Genomic DNA, 17022 nt, shown 5'->3' with positions numbered 1-17022 from the left:
TTAAAGCTGAGTGTTGTTTTTTTCAACCAAAGGACTTTGGAGAAAAAAATCTTAACATGGTAAACAGATTATACGTATGTCTTGTTTACCTGGTGTCTATCCATTTTGCACGTGGGGTTAAGCTTCCTACAAACAGCCCAAGACCTCTGTTGTCTTGGTGACAACTCCCATGGAATTAAAGCAGTAGAGATCTATAATAAGCATTCCACTAACTAATACAGTTATGCAGTCTAGCTCAATAACTAGCTTACATACAGCATTCATAAAATTATACATAGCAGCTCCATGTCCACCACAGCGTCTGAGAGCAGAATTTGACCCTTCATAATGGACCTGATCAAAGCCCACTGAAGTCAGTGGAAAGGCTGCCATTATTTTCAATAGGCTTTTGGATCAGTTCTTCTTAGGCCTTGTCTACGCTGGCAGTGGCACGTAGAGTATGAAGGCTGTGTTCACATTGCGGTGAGTAGCTACATGCAGCAGGGAAAGGCTCTGGTGGGAGGGACATAATGGGGAAAAGCTCCAGCAGTTCCCCGTTGCTGAAGCCTTTCCACACTGCAGGGAGCAGCCAGACCCTTTCCCTGTGGTGGGGAAAGAGTCCAAGGCAGCAGGGTGGCAGTGGGACACTACATTGTTAAAAAGCAGCAGTGTAGGTGTGGAAGGCACTGCTTGGGTGAGTAGAGAGCCATGTAGGATGCGTACCCTAAGGTTCTGGCATGTCTTTACTCATCTAAGCAACACCTCACTGTCTACACAGCTATGTATACCCATGCTAGGGTTGTATGCACTATATGTACTCTACACACCTCTGTAAGTGTAGTCCTAGCCTTAGAGGATCTGGGAACTAGGGATAGAGAAGTCAAATGATTTGCCCAAATTCATACAGTGAATTAATGACAGTGCCGGGAATATAACTCAGATTTCCTGAATCCCATTTTAGGGTCCTGCCCACTGGGCAACACTGCCTCCTAAATACATGCAGACTTTTACAGACTACAGAATTCACTACTACAAGAGGTCACAGTTAACTACTGGAATAGGATTTCAAGGGAACTGGATATCATAACAAGGAGTTACATTTGTAGTTATATGTACTTCAACAAGGGTAATAAAAACTCATGCTTTGGGGCATCAGCTGGTCATCATAGGAGTCAGAAGGAATTTTTCCTCCCATGTACAGGATGGTCACTTGGCTAGGCACATTGTGGAGAAGAGGAAGGGGCTGCCTTCTTCATGGATCAGTGCCCCAGTCTGGTGTAGCAAATTTTGTCTTCTAGTTATATATTTGTATATAACTATAGTCCACTGTCATAAACAGTGATAAGGTTTAATTTTCTAGCATTATTTGCATTAAACCCAGCATAACTAGGACCTAATCAAGCAAAATGCTGAACAACCTCAACTCCTGTTAGTGCCAGGGGAAGTTGAGCTTGTTCAGCATCTTGCAGAACTGGTCCCATTATACATAATACTGGATACAAGGGACCTCAGGCCTGAGATTAATCTTTTTTGGCGATTTGCTACTATCTTGTCATTTCAGTGCTTTGTGCGAAGATTTAAAACTGCAGTAAAATTCCACTGGGAGGACTAGTAGATTTTCATGAGTATTTTTCAAAGATGTGTGAACATGAGGTGAAAAATCATGGGCCAAATCCTTAGCTGGTGTAAATTGGCATCACTCCATTACTGAAGTCAATGAAGATATACTGATTACTCTAGCTCCATGTGTTTAAACAAATGTCCTTACCTGTGGTACGAATAATATTTTAAACAATTTAGACTAATTTTACAAATCTCACTCACTCTTTATGCTTTTTTGCCTTTCACCTACCAATGAAAATAAACTAGTGAATTTCACTTTCTAGTTCTAGTTATCATATGAGACTCCAAGCTACAGTCCCCCAAAGCAACAGTTTTGGGGCTGCAAACCTAGTGGGGGAATATTTTCATTTAAAAAGAAAAATATCCTTTTGATGTTCATGTTGTTGTTTTTTTAAATGGAAGTATTTCTATCTATTTTGTGCCTCAATCAACCTCACAAATTCCACTGGCTCCCAGCAGAAAATCATCTTTTTTAGTACTTCAGAAACACAGGAAGTTGCCAATTGAATTGCCCTTCCACCTTTTCTTCAGCCAGGAGCAGGAGTGAGCGGCTCCGGTGGATGGTATCACTTTGAACCCTCCATTGCGGATGTCTCCTCTACTTCATACACAGAGTGAAGGCCTGGGATTAAGACAGCATTCCCTTCCAGAATACCACCACCTCTGTGAACTAAAGCTGTTCCTTGAAGTACACCAGAGATTAGACCAAACCAAACACCCAGATCTGGCTACTGCAGAAGTTTAGGGAAGTGCAGATCTGGATCGCAGCTTTGTAGCTCAGGCCCATCTTTTAGTAGTAAGGTATCCTGGAGAAATAATGTATTAAAATGTTTTGTTACAACAAATTGCATAGGAGCCTAATTCTCAGGGTTTTATTCAATTTACTCTTTATTGTCTCTCTTACGTTTTCTTGAAGACAGTGTGTGCTTTCATACAGGGTACAAAGATAAAACATATCTACTGTGCATGTATGTGCATAAGAGACATGACAGCTCAGCCTGTTCTGTGTTTAGGTAAAAAACTCACAAAAATTCTAATTGCAAAATATGGAAACCAGTCCACTTTAGAAGACTGACTGTGTAGCTGACTGACAGCTCATGTTTGCCGGCAAATCCAAGGGCCGTATTTGGCTCTGCACAAGGGGGTGCAACAGGTATTGACTTTAGTGGAGAGACCATAGTCTAGTGGATAGGACATGCTGGACGGGGAGTCAAAAGATTTGGATTCTATCCTGGCTGGCTGTTTAGATTGTACGTTCGTTGGGACTTGGTCTGTCTCTTACAATCTGCGTGTTCAGTGACTAGCACAATAAGGTCCTGACCTCAACTGGGACCTTTAGGTGCTGTTGTAGAGCTACTCTAATAAGAGTTAATAGTAATGTCAGCCTTGAATTTGGTCCCTGTCATCTTCTATCTTAGTGTCTTTTTTCATTTTGATATTTCTGGAGAAGTGTTGCTCCAGGAGCCATTTGTACCCTAGCTACTAGGGTTGGCCCCATTACTGACAAATAAATACTCAGGCCAGAGATTATGGATCGCTAGTGCAAACATGAAAATTTATAGAAGTGCTCTTAAAAACTGTGATGCAGCTCACAAATATGTGGTGGCCTTTGAAACCTCAGCAGCAGCTTATCTGGTGGGCTTTGTCAACTCCCAAGAAGCTGTTGGCACTTTTATCTCTTCATAGTATTTTAGTAAGGTGCATGAACTCAAATAAGAGAGGCTAAATATGTTATGGTGCCAGAACTCCTTTACAGAACCCGAATGCCAGAGGTTTGCCAGATTTGAAAGGGTTCATTGAGGTCACTCACCTCCCAACTTCAGGAGGCCTTTCTAGCTCCCTCCTTCCCTATAACTTCAAACAACATCAGTCCATAATGTAAACTCCCAACTTCTCTTATCCCCCAACCCCAAGTGGCTACTTCTCCATGGCCTTCCTCATTCTCAGACTTCCAGCTCCTCTCTTTGGCTCTCTGACATTGTAAACATTTTCATAATGCAACCCAGCCAGTCTCCTTCCCCCTGCTGAGCTCAGGCAGCCAATGCATTGAAATTCCATCTGCTTATAGATGTCTCCATTACATGCACCTCTGAGGCCTTATCCAGTTCCCATGGAAGTCAACAGGAATCCTTCACCCATGGGTAAACCCCATAAAATTATGTATTTTCGAGGAATGCTGAATGGAGTTAAAAAGGTTAAAATCCACAGCATGGGAATCCAGAACAAAGTTTGTTTGCCAGTTGTTTTATAAAAGTATAAATTAATCCTACCATTTCCCTCCATTTTTGCTGGATTATCCTTGTACCTCATTCATGATTTTTTTTTTCATTAGCGTAATTCTGCTACACCAAATGTTCTGCAGGTCCACAAAAATGTGAGACGTGACGTGCAGTAGTCAGACCGTAGCAGTCGGAGCCAGAAATTCCTGAGTTTTAATCCCCACTGTGGTGATAATGATTCATTCTGTGACTTTGGGCACCTCGTTACTCTACCTCAGGTTACTCATTAAATGGGGGATAATAACACAGAGCTCACAGGGATGTTGTCAGGGTTAGTCCCTGGTAGAAAGTGCTTTGAAGATGAAAAGCACTACATAGATCTTGTGATTACATGAACTATTGTTGTTTAAGGCATTTCTTATTGAGAGTCCTCAAATGTTTCTGTGAGGCTCAAAAATGTTGTGACGTGAAAACTTCCCTTCTGAAAACCATTCAGAGTGTTATAGGGTACAGTATCTTTCTTCACCAGCAGAAAAGGGGTAAGTCCAATGCAGATTCACCTGTTGTCTTTACTGGCAACCTTTGTGCCTGATTACCCAATATTGTGGTCTTCTTTTTAATGCAATAGAAACTTACATGTGTGCCTCTCGTTCTTGTGTTTTAGATCCTGGCGGTCCTATGAAACTGCCTTGTATGCCAGTTAAACTATCGCCTCCACTACCTCCAAAGAAAGTCATGATTTGCATGCCTTTAGGGGGGCCAGACCTCTCTCTTGCATCCTATTCCATGCAGAAGAGTTCCCAGCAGCCTTTGGCTCCACACCATCACTCTGTACTGCCATCCCAATTAGCAGCACACCAGCACCAGCTTCCATATGGCAGCCACAGCCAGCATCTGCCTTCTGGATCCAGCTCATTACCTATTCACCCTTCAGGGTGCCGGATGATAGATGAATTGAACAAGACACTGGCCATGACCATGCAGAGGCTAGAAAGGTAATGGTTGATTTTTAAAAATATTAATTTATATTGTGTCATTACAGCATCGGAACATAACATCATACAATAATACATTGCACTTACAGAGGGCCTTTCATCTGAAGATCTAAAATCTTTTACAAAGCCAAGTCATTACTGGGGAAGCTGAAGCACAGAGAGATTAAGTGACTTGCCCAAGTTGATGCAGTGAGTTAGTAGCAGAGTCAGGAATAAACCGCAAGTGTCCTGAATCACAGTCTCCTGCTCTAGCCATTAGATTATGATGCTACTAGATTAAAAAGCTTTTAGGAATCTCCTATTTTGCAACAACATAACACCCGGTTTCCAAATAAAGCTTTGGTTACATGGAAGACAAAAGAAAATAAAATGAAAAAAAAAGTGGAGGATTTAGAAAAGAACAATAAAGACCAAATGTGTTGCCCCCACCAAAGAATCTACATGCCACTGATGAGCTGGAGGGAGCACATAGTGATTTGCATGAGCTATTTAGGTTTTTTCATGTAATCTAAAATGCATCTGGGAATAAAATAAAATAAATGTGTGCTGCGGTAGAGGGAGTGTGTGTGTGTGTGTACACAAACGCAACATAATTGTCACTGCTGTTTTGTAGCAATCCCAATTGTAGACTGCAAAGGGAATAGAGAATATTAATGCCATTCCATGCAAGATCCCCACACATATTTTGTAAAGTGAGTCAATTGAATGCGGGATGTATCCCAGTATATTGACTTCCTTGCACGGATTCCACCAGCTTGTCTCTGGTCAAAAGCACAGGCTTCTGAACAGCAGTCCTTAGGCTTTCACCAGGACATCTGAATTAACTGGAGCCTTGTGGGGGCTCTCAGGGAGGGTAGATCCAATACCAAATTATATGACATGTGGAGCTTCTTCCTGGAGAAACAGTCTGTACACCCTGTAGTGCAGAACATGGTCCCCTACGGGAATTTTTACACTGAATGTTTATAGTCTGAAGAAATCAATAAATATAGGTGCCCAGAAATCAGTGCTCAAAGTAGCTCAAGAGGAGCAGTGGAAATATGGCTTAAGGCTTGGCCCTGCAGTCCTTGTTGGTGCCAGACCAGTCCCCAGTTTAAATTAGAGTAATCTGAATATTGCTGTAATTTATATACAGGAGAATTAGCTAAATGGACAGTGAAAACACAAGGAGGTAGCTGGGCAGTTCACCACGGACAGTTCTATTGAAACTGATAAGGTGATAGGAAAATAGGAAATTGTACAGAAAACCAAACACGTGCAATTTAAATAGACAAGAGGCCAGATTCTGCCCCATGCTACTAGTCCTTTGCACTGCCAGAGTAGTAAAAAGAGACCTTTGTAGCTGCTCTGAAAGGGCCGCTGTAGATTTTCCCAGTGTAAGGGAATCCTCAGCTGGTGTGAAGTTGACTAGCTTGTAGTGGGAGGTTCCTGTTGCCACAGATAAAGGGCTCCAGTGGTGAGGCAGGAGGTAGCATGTTATGAGCACAAGTCATTATAACAGGGGTAGAGATTTGATGGGACCACAGTCCTGCCACCTTTCACATAGGCCAGCACAGCCTAGCAAAAGCACCTTGCAGAACTAGCTGCATCATCCTGAGATACCAAGTACTGTACACACTCCCGAGTGCTGGGGGATGTCAAGAGGGATTGTCTCCCCCTCTAGAGCAGTGCAGCTTCACACCATTCCTAGCACAAGTCTGGGTGTTAATTGCACAATCTGGCCCTGATACATGCAAGCTGCACTTCATTATTCTAAACCCAATGATATTTCTCTTCATATGACTTCATAGTGGCATCTGTTCCCCCCTTTTCCCAGCAATGGATGTTCCAGTTTCTAAGCTTCCATCAAGTCTGTGTTTACAAGTATGTTTAATTGGTTTAAAGGAGGTGATGTAAAGATTGTGGTGGTTTTTTTTTTATTTTTGTTAATTTTTAACATTTACCAGAAGCTGAAACTGAGCTACTTGTTAAAACTGAACAAGCAAGAATCCAGTTCCCAGAATGAAGCAATTGTCTCCCATCACAGAAGAGAATATTTTTTAAAAATGGGATTAGTATTGATTTTACCTTTAAGGGACTCCTAGCTCACATTAATATACAGAACAGATTTTTGATTGTTTCTTTTCAGTCAATTAACTGTTTTTTTTGTGCCTCAATCGATATTTCAGTCATGGAATAATGAATCAAGTATTTCAGTTACGCTCATTGTCCAGTAAGTCAGTAATGTTTATGGTACTCAAGGAAAAAAAGAGTTGATGACTTTCTTCTGGAAAGGCAGTCACTAGTTTCATAATGTATGCGGACAAACTGTAAAGTCGACATGTGCTGTTAAATTTTTTAATTTATACTTCCAAGGGACTCTCTGTTTTTAGCAAATGTGCTAATGTCTCCAAGGAGATTAGTGTAGGTTTTCAGAATAGATTTGATTTTGGAGGGGATTAGGTACACCAGGTGGTATCTTTTCCTGATATTATTTTGACAGTAATGCTTTCTTTTCTCCCTAATTGTACAAAAAAACAGGTTTAAACCCAAATTACATCACATTGCAGTGTTTGTTATGAGACACTTCAGCTCAGAAGCCTTGAAAGCCTTGTAAATTGCTTATATTTGAGATCTGTTTTTTCTTCAATATACAATTTTGCTGTGTGATCATGTCTATCAAATATGTAGAATCTGAGATTGGTTCCTAAACTTTTCTACTGCTTCCAAAATAGCATGCTGCTGGGCCCCTGCTCCCAGGCCAGCAACTGTGGAGAAGAATGTAGAACATAGAGGCAAAGGCAGGATGGCTAATGGGAATGAGCGTATGAAAATGGAAATGATCACATCCAAAATAGAAACAAAGCTCAAAGAGTTTAATGCTCCCAAACTGGGGGGAACAGATAATCTCCAACCCAGAAAATACTGAAAGAACTGGCACATGAAATTGCAAGTCAGGTAGCAAGTTATCATATGACTGAAGAATAGCAAACAGTTATCTGTATTTAAGAAAGGGGAAAAAAGTAGTCCAGGCAACTACAGATCTGTTTGTCTGATCTCAATAGTATGCAAGGTTTTAGAACAAGTTTTGAAGGAAAGAATAATTAAAGACTGGAGGTAAATGAAAATGGGATAAAATCCATCAGGGGATTATCAAAGGTAGATCTTTCTTTGATAAAATAATTGATTTTTTAGACAAAGGACATGCAGTGAATGAAATCTATCTAAAATTCAATAAAGCATTTGGCGTGGTACTATATGGAGAATTATTAGTAAAATTGGGGTTAATACAGGAATGGTCAGGTGGGTAAGGAAACGTGTAAAGGGGAGAGGTCAGTGGGTTGTGCTGAAAGGAGAACTGCTGGGCTGGAGGGAGGTTACTAATGGCATTCTTCAAGGATCACTCTTGGGACTGATCGTATTTAATATTTTAATTAGTGACCTTGGCACAAAAAGTAGGACTGTGCTAATTAAATTTGCTGATGACAAAAAGTTGGGAGGCATCATCCATACAGAGGAGGATCAGAATATTATACAGGAAGATTTGGATGACCTAGAGGCCTGGAGTATAGAAATGGGGTGAAATTTAATAGTACAAAGTGTAAGGTCATGCACTCAGGGACTAACGACAAGAATCTCTGCTATCAGCTGGAAATGACAGAGGAGAAAAACCTGGGTGTGTTAGTTAATCACACGATGACTATGAGCCACCAATTTAATGATCCCATAAAAACACCAAATGTGAACCTGTGGTGTTGGTGGCCTGTTGTATGCAGGACAGACTAGTTGATCTAGCAGTCTCTTCTGGCCTTAAACTCTATGACATTATGAGAAAAGGGGGTGCCTAACATCACTTGGTGTAGCACCCATTTCAGCTGATCCCAGATATTATCTACAAAAATTAAATACTTAAGTATTCTAAAATAATCACTCCAGATACTGCAGTAGTTCTACTGTCAAGTGATGTGAAGCATTACTAAAGAACACTATAGTATTTTTTTTATAAGGGAAGAGGATACTGACAAGCCTCAGTGTGAACCATAACCAGCCCTCTTCAGCGAAAAGGGTGCCTTTTTTTTTAATTGTTAAAAGCAAAGGCCTGTTTCTTCTTGCTTTCTTCCTGAATCAGTGGGATTTCCTCGTTCTGGTAAATTCAGCTGGTGTGGGTTGATCCCTGAGCCCATCTGTAATTTTCTCCCTAAACTCTCCAGCATTCTTTTCTTAAACCTCACGCCCCTAAACCATTCCCTCCTCACCCACCTCCGCTTCTGTGGCCAAGAATAGGGAAAGAAAGAACACGCAATCCCCTTCTTTTAACAACATAGATTTTTTGCTTTAGAAGACCAGGTCTCCAGAGAGCTGACTGTCTAACAACATCTGAAGGTAGGGAAAAGGTACAAGCTATGTGAAAGGAAGTTAGAAATGATTTGCCAATGAGTTAGAAGCATGCCAAAGAAAAATGAGGACTACCTGATCATGGAGTAGGAACCAGGGACCACGTTTTTGTGTGTGACCTTGATCAAGTTACTTAACTTCTATGCCTCTGTTTTCCTCTCTGTAAAACGGGTGATAACACTTACCGGCCTCGGAAGAGTGTTGTGAGCATTAACAGGGCAATATTTTAAAAGCATTTTAAAAATGAAAATTGCTATGTAAGTGCCAAGTGGTGTTATGATTTTAAGTGACACATTCCTAACTCTCATAAAGGATCTGCACTCACTCCCTTTTCTTGTAGCAACAGTGGGACAAGAGCTAGGCCGCAATTTTCCTACATGAGGATAACATTGTGTCACAATTTAAACAAAGGGATAATTTATGCAGCCAACTTCTTTAAAATCCAAGAAAATTTTGGGTTCCACAATGTAGATTTGCTATCAGGGTACCTCTCTTCCCCAACTTATGTATGGCTTTTCTGACATATAGTTTGTGCCCTTCCTGTGTTCCTGAACGTTGACTTGGAGGGGCAGCTACTTGGCGTGACATGCTAGTCTAATCTCCAGCCATGCACCCAATCAGTCTCTCTAATGAGGCTGCCAATTAGTGTCAATCATGATGCATACTCTTGTAAACTCGCAACTGGGGTCAGACCTTATTTCTTACAGGATACTAAACAGCTAACAGATGGTAATGATGGGTAATTCCAGTTACCAGTGCCCTGCCCTGGGATAGAAAGTGAAAACCTCTGTATCAGAAAGTTTCTGTAACCAATTGTCCTTAGACATCCAGTTCCCTCAGACTTCAAATTTATAAAATAAATCATATTAGACCTACCTACCAGAAGTCTTGTAGTTCTTATTGAATGCATTTCAGTCTATAAAACTTTTCAAGAGAACTACTTTTGTCTAAACTTCACGGCCTGAGGATAGACACTCTCAATATGTATAGCTAATCCCATGCTCATCCCAGTGTAGTATTATATTAATGAATGTACAGTGATCTGAAGTGTTTCTATTTTTAGTTTAATTGATAAGCAACAAAACAATATACTCTTGATCTGACAACATTTTGATAGAATCTTTTCTGGTAACTCTTCATTCTGTTATCAAAGAAGAATGTGTGATAGTTTGTGGGGATATGTTTTATCCCACTAGATTTTTACAGGAGTGATTTCCCTGTTCTATTTAGAGTACACCCTTGAGTAACAAGAATATCAGTAGTTGTCTGTATAATCCTTAAATTCTGACTTCTCATGAAAATCTTTTCTTAATAGCAGCACTGTAATTTACATATTAAGATAAATTCTTTTTTGAAACCAGTGCCCGCATAGCCATGGTCTTGATCTCTAAACAACCAAAGCAACAAAATCTGAAACAGCTTTTAAAACTGATGATCTGAAACATTTAGTAGTGTAATTGTTCAGTACATAATACTACTACTAGCCCAACAGCCTTTACAAATAATTTTGTAGTAGACCACATGACAGTGCATATTTCCTACCAACAAAGAGGAAATCTATCACAGTAGAATTACTTGTGCCCTTGATTGTTTTTCATAAGTAAACTGCAGTACTGCAGGTAGGGCAAAAGTGCACAACACCTTGTCATCTGACTTAACGAATGAAATTAATAGTGTGGAACAGAAATCAGGAAATACATAAAATAGCAGGAAAAAATAGGGCTTAAAATAGCAAGTGGTATTATTGGTGGACTGCATGACTGAGGAAGTTGTAAAGAGATGGAGAATCTTCCACTGCTAGGACACCAGTTCAAATCAAGCCTCAGTGTGATAGGGATTGAAACTTGCTATTACCATCTAACTGCTGTATGGTAACCTAAATTGTTGAAATGTACGCAGGACCTCAGGCATGAATAGCCCCAGCCTCCCTTCCTTACCCCCGCCCCCCCCCAAATACTCTGTCACAATAAGTACCTGGTTGGTAACTCCAGGAGAGAGGTAGAGGCAGACTGAATGGGCATAAAGACTGAGCTACCCTCCCACCTCTTCTGTTACTTGGTGAACTTGTACTGCGCCTGACAGTGCTGTGTTTAAACTGAGCTGAATGATTTTACTGCCTAGCGTTCACTGTTTTTTTACAGAACAGCATTATGCTGAGCTTTATCATCTCTAAGATATTAGATCTGAGTCTTCGGGATTTCGTGTATCTGCCACTGAAGAGTTACACAGAAAAACAGATAATCAGAAAAAGAGAGATTTTTAAAAGAAGTTAATTGAATTTAAATTATTAAAGCATATCAATAAAATAAAAGTTAATTGAAAGTTTTTAAAGACTGTAATGCATTTATATATCCTTAGAAGAATTCAGCTGATGCATCCCAAAATTACTTCTTGGATAAAAATAGTATAATGTAAAATTCATTGAAATCTAATAGAGAAATTCACAACCCAATTCTTCATGAATGTTTAATACTTTGACAGGTTTCAGAGGAACAGCCGTGTTAGTCTGTATTCGCAAAAAGAAAAGGAGTACTTGTGGCACCTTAGAGACTAACCAATTTATTTGAGCATGAGCTTTCGTGAGCTACAGCTCACTTCATCACTTTGTGCTACAAAATGTAGAATATCTCTAGGCAAATAAATTCCTTTCTTTGATATGTCCAGTCAGTAAATATATGCAATATAAGCTGCAATTACCAAATGATCTCTTTGACGTCTAACATAATGATAACAAATGGTATCACTCACTTATAGTATCTAGGGCCTTTTATCCCTATGAATCCCAAAGCACTTTATGGGTAACAGTTCACCCCCCTTGAAAATGCAGTCATTTCTGGGGTGAAACTTGGCAACTGTTTAATGGTCCTCATCAACACCACACAACAGGTTAGGGCAGAACATTAAGATAACATCTCCAACTGACGTAGTGGAAGGTGATTTAAATAGTTAAAGGGCCCAGTCCTCCAGAGTGCTGTGGAGTATCTACTGTGGTTCTGCACATCCTAGACTCTCTAAAGGAGTAGCAGTTGCTTTGCAGGATCATACCCAAATCTGATAGTTGCCTCAAATGGAATGTGGCCAGGACAGCTGGATTAATGTCCATACTCATGTGGAAAGGAGCATGAGAATTTTAACAACTGCAAGGTCAAGAACTCAGATTTACTTCTCATCCAAAGAGCAGCATCTCCAACAGCAGAGGGCCTCCTGATTTCATACAGTTATTGTTTCTGAAAGAAGAGCACCTACTACTGAATCACCAACACCACTGCAACACCCAGGATTTTTTCTGACAGTCTCTGATCCTAGTAGAGGGAGGCAATATGGTCTGGTGAATAGGGCACATGGCTGGAAGGTAGGAAATTTCGATTCCTTTCCTGGCTCTGCGCTTCACCTGTGATGTGACATTGGACTTCAGCTCTCCCGTTCTCAGTTTCCCTGTCTGTAAAAATGTACCTGCATTGATACTTACGTTCCCTTATGAAGTGCTTTGAGATCTACATGTGAAGAGAGCTAAACAGTAGTAATAACAACCAGATTTGAACCTATTAGGTTGTGGGAAGTGATGAGCTCATAACCTAAGATACTGTATGGCAGCAGCAATAGGACTGAATGTTTAGAGAGTAAAAGCAAATTGCTCTTCAGTGTCTGGCTTTTTGGGCTGTTGCACAGACAATTCATGTGTCTTGGTATATCCCATTTGGGATCTTGCTAAAAATAGAAAATGACCACTGGCGCTCCCAAGTCAGTTTGTAGACAGATGGCTCTAATGCACATTTCCATTTCTTTTTGATTTCTGTAAGACCCCTTGCCTGACCTTCACAAATTAAACACAACCTTGGTCGTATATTTCATCTGAGACACAGCTCATCTGCAGATAATGTATCCCCATTCATCTTTTGTCCTGTTCTATTGTAAATGAGGTGAAGAAAAAAATCTCAGGACTTACATTTCGCTTCAATTTACCTTCTTCCTGTAGACATGATGTAAAATACCAAAATAATGAAAGAAATTATAAAACCATCTGTTAGTCCAAGTTATTTGGCAAGCTTGGAATGGTTTAATTAATCTCCCCTCGCTCGGTAAAGATTCCTATGCTGTATTTATATTTCCCAAGGATTTAAAGTTTCTCGGGGCAGGGGGAGAGTTGGAAGCCCATGCTGTCACATAGGTGTGGCAGTTTGGCCAGTTAATCCACTATCTGTGCAGTCTCCTTCATACAACTAATGAAAGTGTTACATGCAAATTAGCTGTAGAGTAAGAGTGGTAATTGGCTGAGTCATAGGCGCCAACTCCGTTGGTGCTCCGGGGCTGGAGCACCCACGGGGAAAAATTAATGGGTGCTCTGCACCCACCGGCAGCCAAGCTCCACTCTCTGCCTCACCTCACCACCTCCTCCGCCTCCTCCCCTGAGCGTGCCATGTCCCCACTCCTCTGCCTACCTCCCAGCGCTTGCTGCCACCAAACAGCTGTAGCAAGCTCCGGGAGGGAGCGGGGAGGAGCGGGAACGTGGCAGGCTCAGGAGAGGAGGTGGGGCCAGGGCAGGGATTTGGGGAAGGGGTTGGAATGGGGGCGGGAGGAGGTGGGGCAGTCGGGGCAGAGGATGGAGGGTGCTCACTCAATGAGTAGCTGTTCAATATTTTGTTTTCTCATTGTTCAATGTGTGACCCTAGCAATTGTTTACTGGACCCTGTTCAAACTCTGCTCTGAAGACAGAATTATTAATTTCTCCAGGTTTTTCTTATGGCGCTTATCACTGTAATATCGAGTGCTTCACAAACATTAATCAATTGAGAGGTAATGTGATCCTTCTGTAAGGATCAGCAGGAGTTGAACCAGGCCAGAAGGGCTACCAAGCAGCTGAATCCCCACGTTGCTGCTTGACAGCAGCTGTAACCTGCCCACTCCCTGCAACTCATAGTCTACAGAGGTTCAATGCCATGACAAGGTTCACCTCGAGTGATCTGACTGACAGTGGTCTTAGCAAGCCCTGATTGTCTCCTTGTCCCTATAGAAGCCCAGGGGGCATGCCAGGAAGAATCCAGGCAACAAGGCAGATCCCTAGCTACCTGCCATGACCACCCTGCTTCTCTGTTCCTGAACGCCTGGTACTGACCTTGGCTCTGACTTGGATTTTGACTCCTAGTTGACCCCCTGGAAACTCAAAATGAACCTTGATATGTGGTATTGACCATCAGCCTGATTCCTGACAGTGGCTCTGACCCTCAGCTTGACTTGTCCCTGACACTGGCTCTGACCCTAGCTTCAGTTCTGGGATCTCAAGCTCCTGCCACTAGTCCTGCCTACCTGTGCCCAGAATCCTAACACCTTGGATGTATAAATAGGAATATTGAGTAGGAGCAAGGAGATTATATTACCTCTGTATTTGACACTGGTTGACCACTACTGGAATACTCTGTCCAGTTCTGGTGTCCACAGTTCAAGAAGGATGTTGATAAATTGGAAAGCGTTCAGAGAGGAGTACAAGAATGATTAAAGGATTGGAAAACATGCCTTATAGTGATAGACTTCAGGCTCTCAATCTGTTTAATTTAACAAAGATAAGGTTACTTGATCACAGTCTGTAAGTACATACTTTTGGATCAAAACTTTGCTAATGGGCTCTTAAGTCTAGCTGACAAAGGTATTACAAGATCCTACGGCTGGAAGTTGATCCTAGACAAATTCAGACAAGAAATAAGGTGGAAAGTTTTAACAGTCAGGGTAATTAACTTTACAACGTTTTTTTGTTAGATTCACTAGTAATTTTGAAATCAAGATTGGATGTTTTGCTAAGAATATGCACTAATTCAATCAAAAATTAATTCATGGAAATCCTGTGGCCTGTGTTATGCAGGAGATCAGATTAAATGATCTATGAATAGTCCAAAAAAAAACCCTTGTGAGATTAGGAAGTGGTTCTAGCCCCATTTTGTGATGGGGGCCTGAGACACAGAAATTAAGGCCAAAAGTTTCCACTAATTTTGGGGGCCCAATTTGAGACTCCTAGGACCTGATTTTTCAGAGTATTTGGCCTTAAATATCATTTGATATATTCAAAATACAGCTCCCATTGACTTACAGCTGTGAGTGCTCAACACTTCTACAAACCAGACCCTGAGGTCTCAAGTTGCGGACCCAGAAAATGAGAAACATACAATTAGTAACCACCTGTGAAAAGTTTAAGTGACTTGCCCAATGTCACATAGGAATCTCTGTCCGAGGCAAGATAGAATCTAATTCTCCAGGGCAGCATTCAACTGCCTTAACCATGAGACCCTCCTTTCCCTCCATACCTCATTCTCTACACACCTTCCATCTTCTGCTTCATTGTCACAGGGACAACAGCCTCCTTTATACACAACCCTGGCACATTCCCAGAGCAGGTCCATCCTGTGCACTGAGTGAGGCAGGGGTCCTGTGAAAAAAATAGTATGTGATCATGTAATTACAGATTGTATCATGTGTATACCCCAGGGGCCAGATTAAGATTACTCATTCAAAATTGATTCTGGCCTTTTTGAACAGCTGACGTGCTTACCTTTGCAACCTTAATAATGTTCTTTTTAATATAGTTTTTTCTGTGTAATTTCCTAGGTGTTTTAGAAAGCAAACTGGAAAAACAAAAATTCAATCATGTGGCATCATATTGATGCCCACATGAGTCATCAGTGGGTTTGGCACCTTTAGACACACTGCACAGGCTTCTGCCAATGCAACTGAGTAACTGATAGCAGTAGCAGGTTGTCATTCTTCATGAGGACCAACCCTAGAGGGGGCTGAGACATGCACTATGCCAGTGAATTTCACAGATATATGCTGACAGCAGAGGAATGGTGAGACTCAGGAATCTTGGGTCCTCCCCACACTTGTTCCTAGTCCCAGTTTCCTTGTCCAGCTGGTCCCAAACTCCCTCCTATAACTTGTCCCAGTTTATGTGGATTTTCACAGGGATAGCAAAAGGCACATCCCTGGCACACAGGCCACAGCTCCTGCCAATTTTTCAACATGTGCTCCAAAATGTTGGGGCTCTATAGCTTTTCAGTGCAAAGGTCAGCAGAATTTTTTAACATGAGCAAACCGTCATGTTTTTCCCTAAACTCATTCTCAGAAACAACAGAACCAATTTCACCAAAATTTTCCAAAGAAATTCAGCCTCAGGCAGACACCAAGCATGGAAAGTTTAGTGCAGATGATTAACATTTGGCAACATTATAAGCAACTGAAAACAGGGTCATATATTGGGAAGTGTCAGGCAACCTTAATAATAGGTCCTTTCTCAGTTCTGGTTATGCAAGTTTTTAAATTGGAATTATCCTTTAATTCCTTACTAAACAATGTAACTTAATTTTTCCTGTTTACCATGTTTTAACCCATTCTTGTTGCTAACTATAATCCTTCCATCTTCCCCTCTTAAAAAAAATGTCTGCAGTATAAAAAGGCCCTTGTGCTCTGACTTCAGAGAAGCAGCCCTGACTCCTGCTAAGCAATTTTCTCTAATTTTCTTAATTTCTCTTTTTAATTCTCCTTTTCCGATAGCTCTGGTTTACACCCGGGTGACAGTGTCACGAAAACAGGACCTGGAGGCCTTTCCGACATGAGACAAGTGCCAACCGTTGTGATCGAATGCGATGACGATAAAGAAAATGTGCCTCATGAATCTGACTATGAAGATTCTTCCTGCCTTTACTCAAGAGAGGAAGAGGATGACGAGGAAGATGAAGATGATGATAGCTCATTATTTACAAGTAAGACTCATCCTTCCCTCTCCCCTTTTATTGGTGTTGGTTTTTTTTTAATTTATCCTCAAAGCACAAGGAAAACACAAGCAAACT

At 41.1% G+C, this 17022-nt stretch overlaps 1 protein-coding gene across 10 annotated transcripts in view; it reads left to right on the top strand.

The window, feature by feature from the left end:
- The window catches only part of PHACTR1 (phosphatase and actin regulator 1), a 447348-nt gene that overhangs the window by 366709 nt on the left and 63617 nt on the right, over nucleotides 1-17022 (top strand). For all 10 annotated transcript variants that reach the window (XM_048839855.2, XM_048839854.2, XM_048839850.2 and 7 more), the window contains 2 exons: nucleotides 4486-4816; nucleotides 16727-16935. In XM_048839855.2, the coding sequence (XP_048695812.1) occupies nucleotides 4486-4816; nucleotides 16727-16935 (540 nt within the window). The remainder of the gene's footprint in view (nucleotides 1-4485; nucleotides 4817-16726; nucleotides 16936-17022) is intronic.

Source organism: Caretta caretta, chromosome 2 (assembly GCF_965140235.1).
Source record: "Caretta caretta isolate rCarCar2 chromosome 2, rCarCar1.hap1, whole genome shotgun sequence".
NCBI lineage: Eukaryota > Metazoa > Chordata > Testudines > Cheloniidae > Caretta > Caretta caretta.
The sequence above is the reverse complement of the archived record's forward strand: the minus strand, read 5'-3'. Positions and strand labels throughout refer to the sequence as shown.